Here is a 19,799-nt window from a genome sequence, read left to right as displayed (position 1 = left end):
AGAACTATATTGAATAAGTAGGGAGAGAGTGGGCAGCCTTGTCTAGTCCCTGATTTTAGTGAGATTGCTCACGATTCTCTCAATTTAGTTTGACGTTAGCTACTGGTTTGCTGTATATTGCTTCTAACTATGTTTAGGCGTGAATCTTGAATTCCCGATCTTTCCAAGATGTTTATCATGAAAGGGTGTGGAATTTCGTCAAATGCTTTCTCAGCATCTAATGAAATGATCCTGTGGATTTGGAGAGTGTTTATGTAGTGGATTGCACTGATGGATTTCCATATATTGAACTATCCCTGCATCCCTGGGATGAAGCCTACTCAATCAGGATGAATGGTCATTTTGATGTGTTCTTGAATGTGATTTGTGAGAATTTTATTGAGTATTTTTGCATAGATAGTCATAAGGGAAATTGGTCTGAAGTTCTTTTCTTTGTTGGGTCTTTGCGTGGTTTAGGTGTGAGCATAATTATACCTTTATAGAAGTGTTGCTGGTATATATTGAATCCACTGATGTTAAGAGATATTAAGGAATAGTTATTGTTGTTTTGTGTTATTTTTGTTGTTAGAGGTGGAATTATGTTTGTGTGACTATCAATTTCTTGCTTTTTCTAGGGTGTATTTTCCCTCCATCTTTTGGAGTTTTCTATCTATTTTCCTTTGTAGGGCTAGATTTGTGGAAAGATATTGTGTAAATTTGGTTTTGTCATGGAATATCTTGGTCTCTCCATCTATGTTAATTGAGAGTTTTGCTAATTATAGTAGCCTGGGCTGGCATTTGTGTTCTCTTAGGGTTTATATGACATCTGCACAGGATCTTCTAGCTCTCATAGTCTCTGTTGAGAAGTCTGGTATAATTCTGATAGATCTGCCTTTATATGTTACTTGACCCTTTTCCCTTACCGCATTTAATATTCTTTCTTTGTTTTGTATTTTGACAATTATGTGACAGAAGGAATTTCTTTTCTGGTCCAATGTATTTGGAGTTCTGTAGGCTTCTTCTATGTTTGTGGGCATCTCTAGGTTAGGGAAGTTTTTCTTCTATAATTTTTGTGGAAGATATTTAATGGCCCTTTAAGTTAGGAATCTTTGATCTCTTCTATACCTATTATCATTAAGTTTGATCTTATTGCGTCCTGGATTTCCTGGATGTTTTTGGTTAGGAGCTTTTTGCTTTTTGCATTTTCTTTGACTATTTTGCCAATGTTTTCTATATATCTCCTGCCCCTGAGATTCTCTCTTCTATGTCTTATATTCTGTTGGTGATGCTTGTGTTTATGACTCCTGATCTGTTTCCTAGGTTTTCTATCTCCAGGGTTGTCTCCCTTTGTGATTTATTTATTGTTTTTAATTCCATTTTTAGATTCTGGATTGTTTTGTTCAATTCCTTTACTTGTTTGTTTGTGTTTTCCTGTAACTCTTTAAGGGATTTTTGTGTTTCCTCTTTAAGGGTTTCTACTTGTTTACCTGTATTGTTCTATATTTCCTTAAGGGGTTATTTATGTCCTTCTTAAAAGTGGAAGCCCTTGGTCCTGCCAAGGCTGGACCCCAGTGAATGGGATTGTTGGGGGGAGGGCGGTGATGGGGGAAGGATTGGGAGGGGAACACCCATATAGAAGGGGAGGGGGAAGGGTTAGGGGGATGTTGGCATGGAAACCAAGAAAGTGAATAACATTTGAAATGTAAATAAGAAATACCCAATTTAATAAAGATGGGGGGGAAAAGTTCTCTATCATTACCATGAGATGTGATTTTTAAATCCAAATCTTGCTTTTCTGGTGTGCTGGGTTATCCAGTACTTGCTGTGGTGGCAGAACTGGGCTCTGATGATGTAAATTAGCCTTGGTTTCTTTTGCTTAGGCTCTTGTGCTTGCCTCTCACCATCTGGTTATTTCTGAAGTTACTTGGTCTTGTTGTCTCTGACTGGAGCTTGTATCTCCTGTGGGTCTGTGAATCTGTGATCTTGTGAATCTATGATCTTACCTGTGGTCTTAAGAGTGAGAGCATGCCTGGGAGACCAGCTGTCTCCGTGCAGACTTTGGGTCCAGAGGACTTTTGGACAGCCTTAACTAGGCAGAGGTGGAGACCAGGCCAGAATAAATTTCTTAAAATTATCTTCCAACTTATTAGATTTTTTCTCTTCAGATTGTTTGTAGTGTGTAAAATGTTTTCTGCACAGTAGTAAGTACCCAGATTGGATCTTTATCACCCCACATAAAAAGCCAGGAAACCATTAATCCTTTCAAGAGAGGCCTTTTGCTCTAAAACTAAGTTTAAATTATCTTGATCACGATTATGCATACCCCTTTAGTATTCTCCTCTATTTTGTTTTTGTTGTTTTGTGTGTGTTGTCATTTGTGCTGTAGAGTCAGAAATGTGGGCAGAGAGTAGTCTCCTCTGATTTCGCAGGCATGTCTGCCCCTCTGAAGGTCTAGCTCTGCTTCCCACAGGATTTGGGTGCAGGGAGCTGTTTGACTGGATCTGTTCAATTCTGGGTGCAGTCTCGACTGCAGGGATCCAGCAGCTTGACTGCCCCCATCTTTCTGTACCCAGAGGCACTATATAGTTTCCTCTTGGGCCAGAGTTGTGGGCAAAGATGGGTAGAAGTGGCAGTCTTTCCTGCCCTGCACTCTCAGGATTGCCCACACTTCTGGGCGATCAGCTCTCTCTCCCACGGGGTTTGGGAGCAGGGAGCTATGGACCTGGACCAGCGGGTTTCCTCTCTTTTTCTGCCACGTGTATTTTTGACTTCTTTTTAAAAAACTGGGTTGTTGCTGCCATGTGTATTTTTGACTTCTTTTTAAAAAACTGGGTTTTCATTTCTAACCCAGTGTTACATGTCTATTTTTATGATGGTGCCATGTTATTCTTCTCACTATACTTAGTTCATTGACAACTTCAAAATAATATGTAAAGAATTACATATTATATATTATATACATAGTTACTTATTATACATAATATACTTTTTATGTTCTTTCTCCTAACCTTCTCTCATAGCCCTCTTATTCTCTCAATAGCACCTCACCTTTTCCAAGATTTATAAATTAGAATTTTGATGTGTGATCTATTTCCTTTAACCCAGACCATGTATATAACATTTGGATTAATATTGTTGAACCTGCTTTCCTTACTAGGAAGTGAGTATATACCTCATTTTCTTAAATATATCAGTATGAATTAGCTTAGAGGAGAGGGTCATGATTCCTTGAGACCTTACTCCATTCTAGCTTGCATAGTGATGGTCCATTCTTGTAATCAATGCAGCATTTGTAACTGTTCAGAGTTTGTGTTTATAATGACTATGTCAACCCAGAAGGTATTTCATAGCCATGACCACTACATTTTTAGCTTTTAGAGTCTTGTGTCCCTTCACCCTTATGCTCATTAAACATTGGAGAAAATAGTGTAAATGTCTCATTTACATTTAAGCACGCCTTCTCCTTACTGCTAGTACTCTGTATAATATGAAATGTAGTAAATATTATTCTGGGTTTTTCTAACCATACTTAGACCATATAGTTCCCAAATAAAAGACAAAAGCTATAATACATAGAGTAGTCTTTTCTCTTCTACTCTATTTTGTCTACTTCCTTGTCAATAAATCCAGGATATCACTTCCCATGATCCACTTAAACCCTGCTCCTACTCCAACAGGCCAGCCCTCATAGCCAGGCACCTAAGATTCACCCACACTACAGTGTCTTCTTCCTTCACATCTCTCCTCCTTGTTTCTATGCTTGAGCCCCTGAATTTTTGCTCTGCCCACTCTCTTTTGCCCAGCCCAGGCTGTAAGTATCTTTATTGGGGGGATGGGGGGCAAAGTTTATACAATAAAACATGGTATATGTGAAGATCCGCTCCTCTTGGAGTAACCAGATACTGGGTTATAGAGTTTAGCACCAGAATACAAGCAAAACCAGAGCATTGGCCTCCAAATAAACATCTACTTTCATCACACTTTACTGGAAAAGAGATGCTCTTCTGACAAATGTGGAGACTGTTGATGGTCTATAAATATATACATATATTTAGAATATTGTGCAATCTTAGGTCAAATCTTCTTAATAGCAGAATTAAACTCATCTTCCTCAACCTAATGACATTCAGCCATGGGCTTATCAGTAGGTTTGCAATTTTAGTTGTGGAATTTGTGTAGCACAGTGAAGGTCAAACCCAGCGATGTTTGAGTACCTACAACATTGTCCTGCCCAAATACATCTGGACTGTCCCAACGCCTTAAAACATCTGAATTTGAGTCATTTTACAGTGGAATTTCTGGTGTTTTTTATGGATAGGATGAAGGCAATTAACCTCTCTGCAATTGAATTAACTTTTTCTACTCGACATGTATACTGCTCTGTTCTCAGGCATATTCAATTGCTCATTTCTTTTATCAAATGTTTTACTACTTGGGGAAAAGATAGTATGAGTTCAAAACTAGAACAATTCAAGGGATGATGATCATGAATCATTAAGACAGATTCTTCAAATTGATTTTTTATGCCATGTTGAATCTGTAGTAGGATGAAATGTAGCAGTGATAACTGTAAGTTTCAGTGACAGGTCAAAAAAGAAGTACAAGTACTTATTTAAAAAGTTGTAAATATATTAATCAGACTTGTGAGTAGCCTGAGTCAACAGTAAAGTGGAAAAACCATCCCCGTTGATACGGACGTTAGCAGCCTATGGAAAGTATAAGATGTTACATGAGGCTGCCTTCAGTGATGAGCCCCAGTGCTGATCCTTCACTTTCGGGAATGTGAGATTTGTTTCAAGGAATCACCTATAAGGTTGAAAAAGACAGATTCACCTGTGCCCACATGAAAATGAGGAATTTGGAAATAATAATAATAATATAATATTTCAAGTACTTATTATTTACAAGGAGAAATATAGAATAGAAAAAATAATTTAATATTACTTATAAAGTCATTAATACAATGAACAATATAGCATTTCAGTATAAAGGTACAAGAATAAATTACTATGATGTAATCATTAAATTTCAGTGCCAATTCAAATTTAATTAAATAGTTACCATATTGGATATTAACAAATATCCTTGGATCCACTTATCTGGTGAGCTTTCAGGTATAAAATTTTTTCATGGGGAAAGATATTCTTACATTCTTCAGTTCTCTGACTTCTATTTATTTCCTTGTCGTGGACTCTGTCTTTTCTCACATAGTTATTTTAATTAATAGGAAGTAATTTATTGATTAAGTTGTTTATCTCTAATATTAGTGTTTTTCTGTTTATTTTATTTGTTTGCTGTAAGTTAAAAATATAATTTTTCACAAATCAAAAATGGACATCTATATAAAGGAGATATATATAGATTCTACTTGGCAATCTCTACAGTAAAGGAGTTCCACTATTACTGCAACAGTGGATTTGTGACTCCTTCAGGGTCACATTCAGACTACCTGCTTTGCACAATACAAGGCTGGGAACCTGCAGTCCCATGCCTCAGTAAGTCAATGTCTATAATACATCATGTTTAAAAATAACAACTTCATGAAATTCCTAATTCTTACAAACAAAAAGAGAAGAGTAGATACATAATTACATTTACATTTCTCATGAAAAAGGAGAACTAACAGAGTTTGTGAGCAAAGAAACCAATGTACCTTTAAAACAGCTTACATGAAATGAACATCAATAGTAGGGAATATGAGAATGCCTTCACCAATTGCATATTCTATTTATGAAAACTAAAGATAAATGCTAATCTTTTGACAGTCAGTATTAGTTTTATTTAGAATGTAATGTATGCTATTAAGTGGTTATAAAGGTAAATTTAAGTTAGTTTATTTTAAATTAAATGAGGTTTTAATTGTTTTTATTTTTATCACTTTTGTGTATGTGTGATCCTTAGAGGAATGTGTTTTGCATTATGTGGAAAATGGTTATTCTTTATTCTTGGAAAGAAAGTTTGTACAAGATCAGTCTGTCAAAGTCAACTGTTATAAAGGCTTCAACCTTCCAAATGGTCAGGATACAATTACATGTACAGAGAGTGGCTGGACACCTCAACCCATATGCATCCCTTCTGGTAAGTAACCTGCCCTGAGATCAAAAGATGCTTTTGACTCTCCATCCTGTCTATATTAACTGTGGCAAATGTTTCATTCTTTAAAGTGTGTATAAGTTAGGATTCTTAACAAGCATATAGCATCCATAGCAAACACATCAATAGAAATTAGGCCACAATACAAGAAAACATTGAGTAAAGTTTACTTCAATTCATACTATTATATATTTAGAAATTACTTTGTCATTGACTCAAAACAGTTATATAACTATAGTTTAAAATTAACGTATGATAATAACTATGTTCTTGTATTCAAGTAGTAATATGATATTTTAAAGCACATATAATTTTCTCAGAATCCTCTATGATGGACTGGGAAGGAATTCTGGGACATTGTGCACCGACTAGTTTTCCTCCAAAAAATAGTTTCTCATATACACTTGTGTCAGTGTTTATTTCCTTATTCTATAACCTTGACTTCTGCATGATGTCATATTTTTTCAAAGTAAGTATCTATAAATATTATAACAAAATGCAATCAGTGCACATTCATTTCATTATGATTTGGGTTTTAAGAAAAACAGTGCTAGGTGAGCTTGAAGTTAGTCATTTTAATTTTTCAAATTCATTTATTCATAATTCATACATTTATAATTCAAGGAGCTAGAACATTAAGAATTCTAACAATAAATTTCTGAGATATACACATAATAAATATGTTCTTTGTTTATATTTAAGGTTCCAACTCTTTTTGAATAATCTTGGTTAGATTTTATTAACTTCTTGAATTTTCTAAACAATTTTAAAATAACAAATCATATAATAATATTGAGTCTTCTTATATAGGAACATGATATATATTTAAAATTTTAATATGCTATTGAGTTTTCATCAAATACCTTCTATTGTACTACTTTTTTCTCATGAAATTTTTCTTAGTTTTATTCTTTAGAGGTAGCTTGGCAATATTGTATTCATCTCTAAAATTTTACATCTTTGGTGATTTAATATTTTATATGATTAATAATAATGAACTGTTTAAAATTTGTACTGTTATTATATGATAGTTATTCTTCATTTAATTTTTATTTCTGTTCTTAATTTTACATATTTTTCTATGGTCTTTGTTAATTGGAATGATCACTGTGAACATACTGTGATATCTTTCATATTTCTGTGGATTTTTACTTTTCTATGACCTATCCAGGTAGATTGCTTTGGATTTCTTACTTGAAGTAAATCAACAAGACATTAAACAACTGACATCTTTATGCTCACTTTCTAAGGATTCACCTTTGAAAAATATTTTTCTTTAGGAATCAGCTTATTTAGTGTTCAGGTCAATGCCGTTAACAAATGGGTGTGCTTATAAGATTAAACTCCATCAAACTAGAACAAGTTTACTCCTTTAGAAAATTCTCTTGTTCCCTTCCTCTTCAGTCTCTGATCAACTCCCCAGGGTTATATAATAACTTTTCTTTTGTTATTGCAGTGTTGCGCTTCTACTACATGCTATCACTATATTTTTGTATCATGTTTTCAAACTGAATTCTGTTACTTTTCATTACAATTCCTGTGTCATTCTACCATGTCATGACTTGTATCATAACTGATCTCTGTGATGGAAAGATTTATGTTTATATGGATATACAATAGTTAAGGTATCAATGCCATTTATGAACATTCTGAGTATTTTAAATTTTGGCAATTGCTTGACCTATTTATGAAAGTTTGAAAATAAATCATTGTATTTGAATTTGTAAAATAATCTTAGATAAATATTTAAAACTGAAATTGAGGAGAACTATGGCTGTGAGAATCTGGCATGCAGAATTTCAGGATGTTTGGGACATTTTGCATCCATGGCAGCAATGAGCACACTTCCAGTGGACTCGTTTCTCCTTAAACTTCTAAATATGCCAGCTAAGGAGCATACATATTATTCTAGTTTATTTACCTAGTGGACTGATAACAACAATTACTTCCAAAATCCCTTTCTGATTGGATGTTTTATTGTATAATTTATATTATAATCATTTACTTATCTAAGATACAATTCCTTATGACATTTTTGAATATTTTCTTTAATAGCCTGGCTCATGGTATATATATATATATATATATATATATATATATATATATATATATATATATATATATTAACTTTAAGTGCTTTCACTTAAATTTGACACATTAAAAATAATTCTATTTTTCTGAGATTATCCTTCTTGGTAATTTCACATTTCCCCATCCAGAACTACTCTCAGGTATATGCCTTTCCTTCTACCTAACTTTGTGTTATTTTTCATTCCTTTGTTGCTTTCTCCCCTAAAACCAACCGATGAAGTCCAAATTGTGATATATTTGTACTCTTGTATGTGTGCTATTAAAATTGACAGTGAGTCTCTTTACCATGAAAAAATATTCTCCCCTCACCAAGAGCTGTTAATTGCCAATAGCCCCTCAGATAAGATGGGATTCGGTTCCCACCATCCCTCAATGTGATGGAGTTGGACTGCCTTGTGCAGGCACTGGGCATACTCCCACTACCCTTCTGAGTTCATACAGGCATCTTCTTTACTGGGTCTGGAAAATACTGCTTCCTCATAGTCATCAACCTGGATGTTATATGGTTTCTACAAATTTTTCTTCTGTTTCTTGAAATGACAGGAGAAAACTGTGATAAAGATATTCCATGTAGCACTGGATATATCAGTCTTTTATTCTGCAAGCTGATCACTTGTAGATATCTGTTTCATATGAATTCTTCTTTGAATAGAAGATTCTCTGCTGAGAGTTGAGTAGCTTGTTATATTTTTAAAAATGCATCCGTCATATATGAGTACATCGTGTTGTCATTCTCCTCCCACCTACTTCATTCTTTTCCTCTTTTCTTATCTTCTGGACCTCTACTTCTATAAGTATAATTACACACACACACACACACACACACACACACACACACACACACACACACACACACACTTGTACAACCTACTAAGTCCACTCAGTTCTGCTTGAATCTACTTGTGTCTAGGCATGATCACTTGGGATAGGATAACTTAGCAGAGAAAGACTTGTTAGAGATGATTGATTTCCCTCTCCCAGCAAGTATTGATTATCTATTACTCTTCAGCTAAGGGCAATGATTGGGGGAATTTACTTCTGTGATTTGACATGTCAATTGGTATTGTGCTGAATTTATTTAGACAATCAAAATTCTGTGATGTCATGGGTGTTATTTCCATGTTTTATATATATATATATATATATATACACATGACACTATCTCACAGCAGGCGAGCTGGTTCTCTGGCTCTCATAATCTTTTTACTTCCTTCTTCCACAAAGATCCCTAAGCCTTTGGTGTAGAGATTGACTTGAAGAATTGACTGGTATCGTTTCTTCTAGACCTAGTATTTCTCTCAATTTTTGACCTGGTGTGGATTTCTGTATTAATCTTCATTTGCTACAAAACTAGAAGCTTCTTTGGTGAGGAGAGGGTACAGCACATAACTGCATATACAAGAATACTTATTTACAATATCTTTAAAAATTGTATTGGTTTATCAAAGTAGCAGTAATAGGTTTTCCTTTAGGGGAGTTGGGTTTTTAGGATCAGGCACAAATTCCGAACTATTGTTTGTGACTTAGGCCTAATTATTAAGCGATTGGTTACCACAGTTATATACCTTCCCTGATTATACCCTTAGCAATGTCTTGGTATGCAGGTCATGGTTGTTAGCAGGCTTTAAAACCATGGAGGAATTTACTTGTTTTTTTCGTTTTTGGCAGACATGATTTGTTAGATCAACAGTAGATGTATGTTAGTTTTCTGCAACTGTGATTCTATATTCACACATGAAAACTCTGGGAAAGTATCTTTTTCACTATCACGGGATTATAAGTCCTCAGTGGTAGCATCTCACATGTCAGGGAAGAAAGCTGAAGAACACTGTTCTTTTTACAGCTCATCAACCACTTCATGTCTAATCAGAAAAAAGTTCTTCAGAGATTTGCTCATTTCATCTTCATTATTTGTTTGATTTTTTATTGAATTTTGAGACTACTTAATTATAAATAAGTTCTAGGGATTACTTAACAAACCAGGTACTCCTAAAATGGTTGGTGAAAATTAAAACTAGTTGGTGTTAGAGCAATCTAAGCAAGACTGAGGCTGAGACAAGTTGAGTTCAAGCAATCTGACATTTTATACATGTATTAAAACAATTCAATAGTGGTTGTCATGATATAATGAGGAACTGCAAGCTCTGTGATTCCCTGAACTTAGTATATTATGTCTGTTGGCTTTTTGTGGGCTAGTGTTCTTCAACGGGATTTCCTTACACATATAGCTCTATTTTCAGTCTTCCAATAAAAACATCTCCATTTGACATTTCTCTTTTTTACTAGATCTTTGCTACTATCACACAGCTTACTCATATCTATCTCCTTCTCCAGCTTGTTCTGTATCACCCTGTCCCTACCTACCAACATGTTGTTCATAAAAACAATACATTACAAAACAAAACAAATAACAACAACAAAACCTCCAGGTTGTGTGCTGAGCCCCTGGACAATGGTCATCCCTTTCTCTGTGTCTCCTCCTCCCTGTGATCTCTTATATAAAATCTTCTCAAACTCAAGCCAGTCAAATTCCAGCATGGATGGAGAGAAAGGCTCAATCTATCATCTCTAGTTGACACTATTTTTGTAAAGAGAAGCAAATTTTCATTCTTACACCATTTAACATATCAAAATTTCCTCACCTATTTGTCATTTTGTGTCCCCAAAAATGTCATCGCTAAGACAAAAGTAGATGTTTACAAAAGTAGACAAATATCTAGAAGTTTATATTTTACACTTAGGATTTGAATCTTTTGGTGTCCATTTTATATGAGTGTGACAAATAAGGTTAAGCTAATTATTTTACATTTAAATGTCTACATATTGATTTTCTTTTTGATAAAAGACTATATTCCACTATGTAACTGCCATTAATTCTTGCCAAATCAGTTCTGGTGTTATATATTTATGGCAGTTGACTTTCTGTTATACTCCACTGCTCTGTGTGTTTGTACATTTAATAACATTACAGGCTTCTTTAGTGGGTACTACATTATATAAGGCTTAAAGTTTTTTAGTATATTAGGCCTTCAATTCCCCCTTTGAATCAATTACATTTAAAATTTTTAAATAATAAAAATAGTGTAGGTTATGGAAATATATAGAGAAATGTGAATTTTTTTATCAACACATTGCAAATGTTTACATTAGGTTTAAAATGTCTAGATCCTAAAGCATTTTGAAAAGTGTCCCATTGCTTGGGATCCTTGAATTTTTAGAACAAGCATTTTCATGTATAATAAATGTTTGGCTGGAATCAATATGGAGATTCTCACTATAGTATAATTGAAATTTTCTACTGTTAAATATGATATAACTATGAATTTAAGTAGCACTTTATGTTCTAGGTAGAAAAAAAGATAGTGTTTGAACCTGTTCATGCATAGATGTGGAATTATTTTTCTATCAAAGCAATGGTATTGATGGTATCTATCTTTTTTCTTAGTGAGTAGTATGGTCTATGCCTTTTACTGAATCTACTAATTTTTAACTTTTATAATTAACCAACATGAGTGTTGTCAGCTAACTTTACAAGTTAAAAATTAGGGACTGGAGAGATGGCTCAGTGGTTAAGAGCACGGACTGCTCTTCCAGAGGTCCTTAGTTCAAATCCCAGCAACCACATGTTGGCTCACAACCATCTATAATGAAATCTGATGCCCTCTTCTGGTGTGTCTGAGGAATATATATATATATATATATATATATATATATATATATATATCTTAAAAAGTTAAAAATTACAAATATGAATAACAAAATTAGGTGCTCCTTTTACCAGCAGACATCTCATAGTTTACTTTGTGATAGTAAACTTGAAAATGGAACTGCACATTGCTCTGGCCATCACAGTAGAAATAGATGCTGTGACCACAACACCAAATGTGGTTTGCTGTAGGATGCATGTGGCCATCTTGGGATATCTGATGAAGAGCAAGGAGCAGAAGAAGCAGAGTGTGAAAAAGATGAGCAGGATGTAGCTTAGTGTAAAGTGATTAACTTTCACAATGGTGTGTCTTTCTACCTCCCCAAACCTCCAAGAACAAGAGCTCTGAGGACAGAGAAGCATAGGAATATGAAGCCAAGAGCCATCCCAAACATATCTTCATACGTAAGAAATGAGATGTCTTTACAGGCAGTGTATATGCTCTGTGTTTATATACTGATCGTTCAGACAAGTCTGTTGAAGAAAACTAGCAACAAACCTTTGGAAAACTTTACTATTTATTATATTGTCAGTAACTCTCTTAATTAGAAGATACCTCAGTCAGTATTTTACCATTCAGTAAATAAAATTACCTGACATGAGTCTGTATAGTATCCCATAATTATGTTTTTTCTAATAGGTTAAAAAGTATAAGGATATTGTTCCCATTACTGCTGACATTGTAAATTTATAGCATCTATATTTTTCTCTTTTTTTGTTCTTTTTATTGGATATTTTTTAATGTATACTTCAAATGTTATCTCAGAACCCAGTTTTCCATTCCCATTCCCATTCCCATTCCCCTCCCTCTTCTTCTAATTCCCTTACACTGGGGGTCCAGCTTTGGCAGAACCAAGGGCTTCTCCTCCCATTGTTGCTCAATAAGGCCCTCCTCTGCTACATATGCAGCAGAAACAATGGGTATATCCATATAGTCTTTGGGTAATGGTTTAGTTCCTGGGAGCTCTGGTTGGTTGTTATTGTTGTTCTTGTGGGGTTGCTTTTTTGATTCTTTCTCTAATTCCTCCAACATGGACCCCATTCTCAGTTCAAGGGTTTGCTGCTAGCATTCACCTCTGTTTTTATCATGTTCTGGCTAAGCCTATCAGTAGACAGCTATAAAAGGCTCCTGTCAGCATGCACTTTGTGGCATGAGCAATATAGTCTGGGTTTGGTGGCTGTATGTATATGGGCTGGATTCCCAGGTGGGGCAGTCTCTGAATGGCCATTCTTTCAGTTTCTGCTCCAATGTTTGTCTCCATATCTCCTCCTAGAATGACTGAAGCATCTGCCCTTTGTCCTTCTTCTTGAGCTTCATATGGTCTGAGGATTGTGTCTTGGGTAATCTGAGCTTTTGGCCTAATATCCACTTATCAGTGACTGCATACCATGTGTGTTTTTGTGATAGGGTTACCTCACTCAGGATGATATTTTCTAGTTATATCGCCTATGAATGTCATGAAGTCATTGTTTTTAATAGCTGAGTAGTAATCCATTGAATAGATGTACCACATTACCTGTATCCATTCCTCTGTTGAAGGACATCTGGCTTCATTCCAGTTTCTGGCCATTATAAATAAGGCTGCTATGAAAACAGTGGAGAATGTGTCGTCGTTATATGTTGAAGCATCTTTGGGGTATATGCCCAGAAGTGGTATAGCTTGGTCCTCAGGTAGTGCAATGTCCAAATATCTGAGGATCCTTTAGATTGATATGGAGAGTGGTTGTATGAGTTTGCAATCCCACAAGCAATAGAGGAGTGTTCCTCTTTCACCACATCCTTGCTATCATCTGTTTTCACCTGAGGGTTTTGTTTGTTTGTTTGTTTTTGATTTTTTTTTGCTTGCTCAGCCTGCATTTTTTTATTAGATATATTTCTTTACTTAAATTTCAAATCTTATTCCCTTACCCTGTTTCCTCTCCATAAGCACCCCCATCCTTTCCCCCTCCCCCATATGGGTATTCCCCCATCCATCCCCTTTACTTCTCCCCATATTTTCCTGCACTGGGGTTCCAACCCTAGCAGGAACAAGGGCTTCCCCTTCCACTGGTGTCCCAACAAGGCTATTCTCTGCTACATACGAAGTTGGAGCCCTGGGTCAATCCATGTATAGTATTTCAGTATTGGTTTAGTCCCTGGAAGCTCTGGTTGGTTGGCATTGTTGTTCTTATGGGGTTGTAAGTTCCTTCAACTCTTTCAATCCTTTCTCTAATTCCCCCTATGGGGTCCTGTTCTCAGTTCAGTGGTTTGCTGCTAGCATTGACCTCTGTATTGAACATGGTCTAGATGTGTCTCTTAGGAGAAATCTATATCCAGTCCCTTTCAGCTCCATCTCTACTTTTCATCTTCCAAGTCTGTTTAATTCATTTAGAAAGATTTTAGAGTATAGTTTAAAGTTCAAATTATGTATAAATGTGTTTGTCTGTTGTGAACATAATTCCTTTTATATCTCTAATTCATTATTTCAGTTTAGAATATGACCACCACCACAAATACTCACTTTGTTTTAATTTCTGCTTTTATTTAATATATAACTGAATCGCATGTAACTGATATGGGTCCATGCTGCAGTCAGTTCCCTTCATACTCTTGGTTGTCATTCCATGGATTTATGTGTGTGGTTGTGGTTTAACTGTTGATACTTGACTACAATGGGCTTTGAGCATTAGCAAATGAGTTTCTTGGATATTTTTTTTCTTCAAGGGGCAAGGTATTGCCACAAATGCATTTTCTTATGCCTCCAGGGCAATCCTTTGAGAAAAGAAGCAGTACGGTGATGGAACTCTTGCAGCCAGTGCCTGAGACTAGAAACCTGTGGGATTGGAAGTATGAAATTTATGTGCTCATTGTGTGAAATTTTATTAGAGTAGTTTAAGATATTTTCCTTCCAATTAGTGTTTTGGAATGTGGATAAAATTCTGAGGTCTTTCAAAAGTGTAAGAGTGATCAAAGGAATTCTTCCAGTTTGAATATCTCACATGGTTGGTGGGCTTAGAATCTTTGACCTTACTATTTAAGGTAGTGTTACTTTTCTCTTCTTCTGTATCACAGAGGGTTAAATTGTGCTAAGACCTGTCTCTACAACTAGGTAAAGATGCTGGAGGACAACTATGGATATCTACAAAGTTCTAGTCCGTTTTTTTTTTCTTCTCTATTTCTCTCCATTCTGTAGGCTGCTGCGATGTCCCGTTGGTGGTATCTTGTAAGCTTAGTGTTTTGTATTCTCTGTAAAGTTTACCCTTGGGTGATTCAAATGCTGGTTTCTTGCCCATCATATTTTGTTTCAATAGGATACAGTCTGTAATGCTTATACCAAAAATCGCCTATCTTAAGTTTGTGTCAACAATTCTTACCATTTATTCTTTGCCTTGTCAATAATTGCTAATCACCCAATGGCTGGGCGAACAGAGAATACGATGAGATATATGCCAGCAAAAGAAAGGAAGAGCAGGAAGGGGAGAGGCAGATCAGTGACAGGATGGAGTTATTTGATCCAAAAAGAAGGGGTCTGAAGAGCCAGATAAGTAACAAAATGCAAATATCAAGAGAAGGGTCTGGGAGATAGGCAGATTAGCTTAGGAGGTAAAGGTAGATTATTTAACTGCTCAGCTATTGTACAGTTTTGAATAGATCTTATTTCTTCTATGTGGTTACTAGGGAATAACATAAGGCAAAGAAATACAGTGGCTAGATTAATCTACTGTTACATTTATTTTAAGATTACTGTTTTTACAATCTCCTTTGCCTTACAGAAGATATTCAATTTCATGAGATCCTTTTACTAATTGTTGATTTTGGTGTCTGACCTGTTGGTTTTCTGTTCAGGAAGTTGTCTCCTGTGTCAGTGAGCTTAAGGCTGTTCTTCACTTTCTTTTCTATCATATTTGGTGTATCTGTGTTTGTGTCAAGGTCTTTAATCCACTAGTACTTGAATTTTGTGAGATTGACAGATATCATTTCATCTGTACTCTTCTGTATGTAGACACCCAGTTAGACCATTTGTTGAAAATACTTTTTTTTCCACATATATAAGTTTGGCTTCTTTTCCAAAAATTAAGGGTCTTTAAGAGTGTGGTTTTACTTCTTGGTCTTTGATATGATTTCATTGAGAAATCTGTCTGATTTCACATCAATAGTATGCAAGTTTGATTACTATTCCTCTATAGAATACCTTGAAATCAGGGACAGTGATAGGTCCAGAAGTTCTTCTATTGTACATGGTTGTTTTAGCAATCCAGGGTTGTTAATTTTCCATATGAAGTTGAGTATTGTTCCTTCAAGGTCTGTAAAGTATTGTTTTGGAATTTTGATAGGAATTGAATTCAATCTGTTGATTGCTTTTGGTATTATGGTCATTTTTACAGTTAATACTGACTATCCATGCGCCTAGGAGATCTTTTCATTTTCTGATATCTTCCTCAGTCTCTTTCTTCAATATCTTGAAGTTCTTGTCATATAGATCTTTCACTTGCTTGGTTCGAGTTATACCAAGATATTTTACATTATTTGTGGTTATCATGAAGGGTATTGTTTCCCATTTCTTTCTCAGCCCATTTATTGTTTATATAAAGGGTTACTGATTCATTTCTGTTAATTTTTTTATGGCACCACTTTGTTGAAGATGTTTACCAGCTACAGGAGTTCTCAGGCAGTATTTTTGGAGTCACTTTTATATTCTTTGTTTTGATGGAATATTTTAATTTATTCCTAACAATTTTTATTTTGATTATAGCCACCCCCAAACTGCACTCTCCCACTTTTTTCTTTTCTTTTATTTTTTTTTAATTTTTTTATTATAGATTTCTTTACTTACATTTCAAAGCTTATTCCCCTTCCCGGTTTCTTGTCCATAAGCCCCCATTCCCTCCTCTCCCCCTCCCCCATATGGGTATTTCCCCTATACATCCTCCTTATTGTCCTCCCCAACCTGCACTGGGGGTCTTTGGCAGGACCACTGGCAGGACCAAGGACTTTTCCTTTCCACTGGTGCCTGAACAAAGCTATTCTCTGCTACACATGCAGTTGGAGCCCTGGGTCAGTCCATGTATAGTCTTTTGGTAGTGGTTTAGTCACACATATATATATATATATATATATATATATATATATATATATATATATATATATTCTATCACATTATCTGCAAATAGTGCTACTTTGACTTCTTACTTTCCAATTTGTATCCCCGTTATCTCTTTAGGTTTTCTTGTTGCTCTAGGTAAAACTCCAAGTACTATATGAATAGGTACAAGGAGAATGGTAATTCCTGGTCTCTTACCTAAATTTGCCACCAAAAGTATTCCCAGATTTTGTGCTTTTCTTCTTCCTTCTATTTCTATTTTCAGGTATTGAACAATTTTATTGATTTCCTTTCTCTGAGTATAATTTCCTGTATATCTTTATGGGATTTATTCGTTTTCTCTTTGAAGGCCTCTATCATTTTCGTAAGATTGGATTGGAGGCCATTTTCTTGAGCTTCAGCTGTGTTAGGGTATCCAGGGCTTGCTGAAATAGTATTGCTGGCCTCTAGTTGTGCCTGTTGCCCCAGCTCTTGTTGACTGTGTGCTTAAACTGAACTTTATCCACCTGGTGGTCCATGATAACCATCCATCAGTACAGGAAGAACCCTAGGTCTTAAAATGGAATTCATGGGAAAGGATACTGCTCACTGATGCTGGGCATGGCTCAGGGGGACTTGGCAGACAGGAGATTTGGTGGTAAGTGTTCTGTTATTTTTTGTTCTGAACTTCTTGAAGTTTTAGAACCCATTGTTTTTTAGGTATGCAGTCACTATGGCATTCCAAATTCTTGGTACTGGTATCTGTACTACCTATGTGAATAGATTTTCCAAGATCATCCCCCAACCTCAGGAACCCTAATTGAGTAAATATGTTTGATACCTATTAGAAAGACATTTTATTCTCACATTTTAAAAAGACACAAAATTCCATACTTCGAAATTTTCTGACATTCAATACGATTATGGATCTACCTGGTCAAAAAAATTGTAATATGTATGAGTAATTTCAGTCATTCTTTGTTAATCCTTAAACCTATGAGTTATTTTTCTTGACCCAGTAATATGAATATTTTTGATAATTTCAGGTCTTTTTGTACAAATGACTAATGCATTTTTAAAATATATTTTTAAATTCTGAATTTTTAAGCTGCTGTACATGTACTTACATTTTTCTTACATGTTTCCCTATTTAGAGACATGCTCAAAGTCAGATATAGAAATTGATAATGGATTTTTTTCTGAATCTGATTTAACATATGCTGTAAGTAGAAAAACACGATATGTGTGTAAACAGGGATATACAACAGCAAATGGAGAAAGATCGGGATCAATCACTTGCCTACAAACTGGATGGTCCGCTCAACCTTCTTGCATTAGTGAGTATTTCATTATATTGTTGCCATTATACAGATACCATATAAGATTTCAGCTTTATTATCCTTTGTTGTGGGTAGTATAGCTTCATTTGAAAGATGAGTATTAGATTTCAAGTAAAAATATACAGAACTATTAGATTTTCCTTGTGGAGGCATTCCAGTATGTAGACTAACAGTTCATTTCCCTTTCCAAAGCCTTAGAAATATCACACCATTTTATGTCTCATGAAAGATTCTTTGACTAGCTGCCTTTTTAAAAGATTTTCCTCTTTGAATACCAAAGTCTTTGTTTTAATATGTAAAGATTTTTATGAGGATATAAACCCATTTTTTAAATTCTAAATATGTGATAACCTTATGTGTTTGACACTGTGAATAGAGATTCATCACAGAACATGTCCCTCATAGAAATTCTTCCCAAGTATCTTGGTTTTAGAAAAAAAAGACATGCTTGCAGGTACCAGCAAATTTTAGTGTTTCAAAAGTTTTCCTTGTTTTAAGACTAGGGATTATTAAAAACTTTGTTTTTTATTCAGTTTATTTTAAATTTTTAAATTTTTATTAGATATATTTCTTTACTTACATTTCAAATGTTTTTCCCCTTCCCGGTTTCCTGTCCATAAGCTGGGGGGTAATGAAAGCTTTCTAAGAATAATGATTAGTTCATCTTGTCTCGTTGAATTAAGAATTATTCAACAACATACCTTAAATGACAAGGCAATTTAAGATATTCTCTACCTTATTAATTTGAAAGTTTTTATATTTTGCTTTTATAGGATCTAGTTAAAGAAACAGAAATTAAAATGATTTCTTTATACTAATTATTTATATTAAATTGTAATTAACAAGGTACCTGTACTGAATTTAGCTAGTCAACATTTCTATATTTTATAAGTTTTATTAACTACTAAATATGAGATGATAATGTACAAAATTCTGTTACACTTTCCAAAAAATTTAGAATCTGCATTTTTATTTGTATTATGTGCTTAAATATAAGAAAAATTGATCTGTGAAACTTGTCTAAGGGCTTTTAATATAGTATTTAACTTGCTACCATATATTATTGTATATAGACTTTTGTTTCCATAGAAATCTCTCAGATTGTACATTGATACATTAGAAATAAAATTTTCAATTTTATTTTGCATTAGAGTCTTGTGATGTGCCTGTGTTTGAGAATGCTAAATCTAAAAATGTTAGCACATGGTTTAAACTCAATGACAAATTAGATTATGAATGTCACATTGGATATGAAAATAAATATAAGCATACCAAAGGCTCCATAATGTGTACTCCTGATGGATGGTCTGATAAACCCTCATGTTATGGTGAGTACTGTCTTGTCTAATTTTATTTTACAAAACAAAAAAAAAAGTACTCATATGTTACTTAAAAATGAATTTTCTAGAATCTGCCCTCTGATTTAATATAAACTTGGAGAAAGACCAGTCATGATAGTATTTGCTTTTATTATTTTTATTACATTCATTCATTTATTCTGTATGTGCACATGCATGCATGTGTGTGTTT

The 19,799-nt window shown here is 34.6% G+C and overlaps 1 protein-coding gene across 1 annotated transcript in view; it reads left to right on the top strand.

The window, feature by feature from the left end:
- Positions 1-19,799, top strand: part of LOC116911304 (complement factor H-like) — a 69,552-nt gene that overhangs the window by 11,170 nt on the left and 38,583 nt on the right. Inside the window, exons 2-4 of the mRNA XM_032915218.1 lie at positions 5,881-6,057; positions 18,084-18,266; positions 19,421-19,597. Coding sequence (XP_032771109.1) covers positions 5,881-6,057; positions 18,084-18,266; positions 19,421-19,597 — 537 coding nt within the window. The remainder of the gene's footprint in view (positions 1-5,880; positions 6,058-18,083; positions 18,267-19,420; positions 19,598-19,799) is intronic.

Source organism: Rattus rattus, chromosome 10 (assembly GCF_011064425.1).
Source record: "Rattus rattus isolate New Zealand chromosome 10, Rrattus_CSIRO_v1, whole genome shotgun sequence".
Taxonomy (NCBI): Eukaryota; Metazoa; Chordata; class Mammalia; order Rodentia; family Muridae; genus Rattus; species Rattus rattus.
Note: the sequence above shows the minus strand (reverse complement) of the source record. Positions and strands in the feature narration are given on the sequence as shown.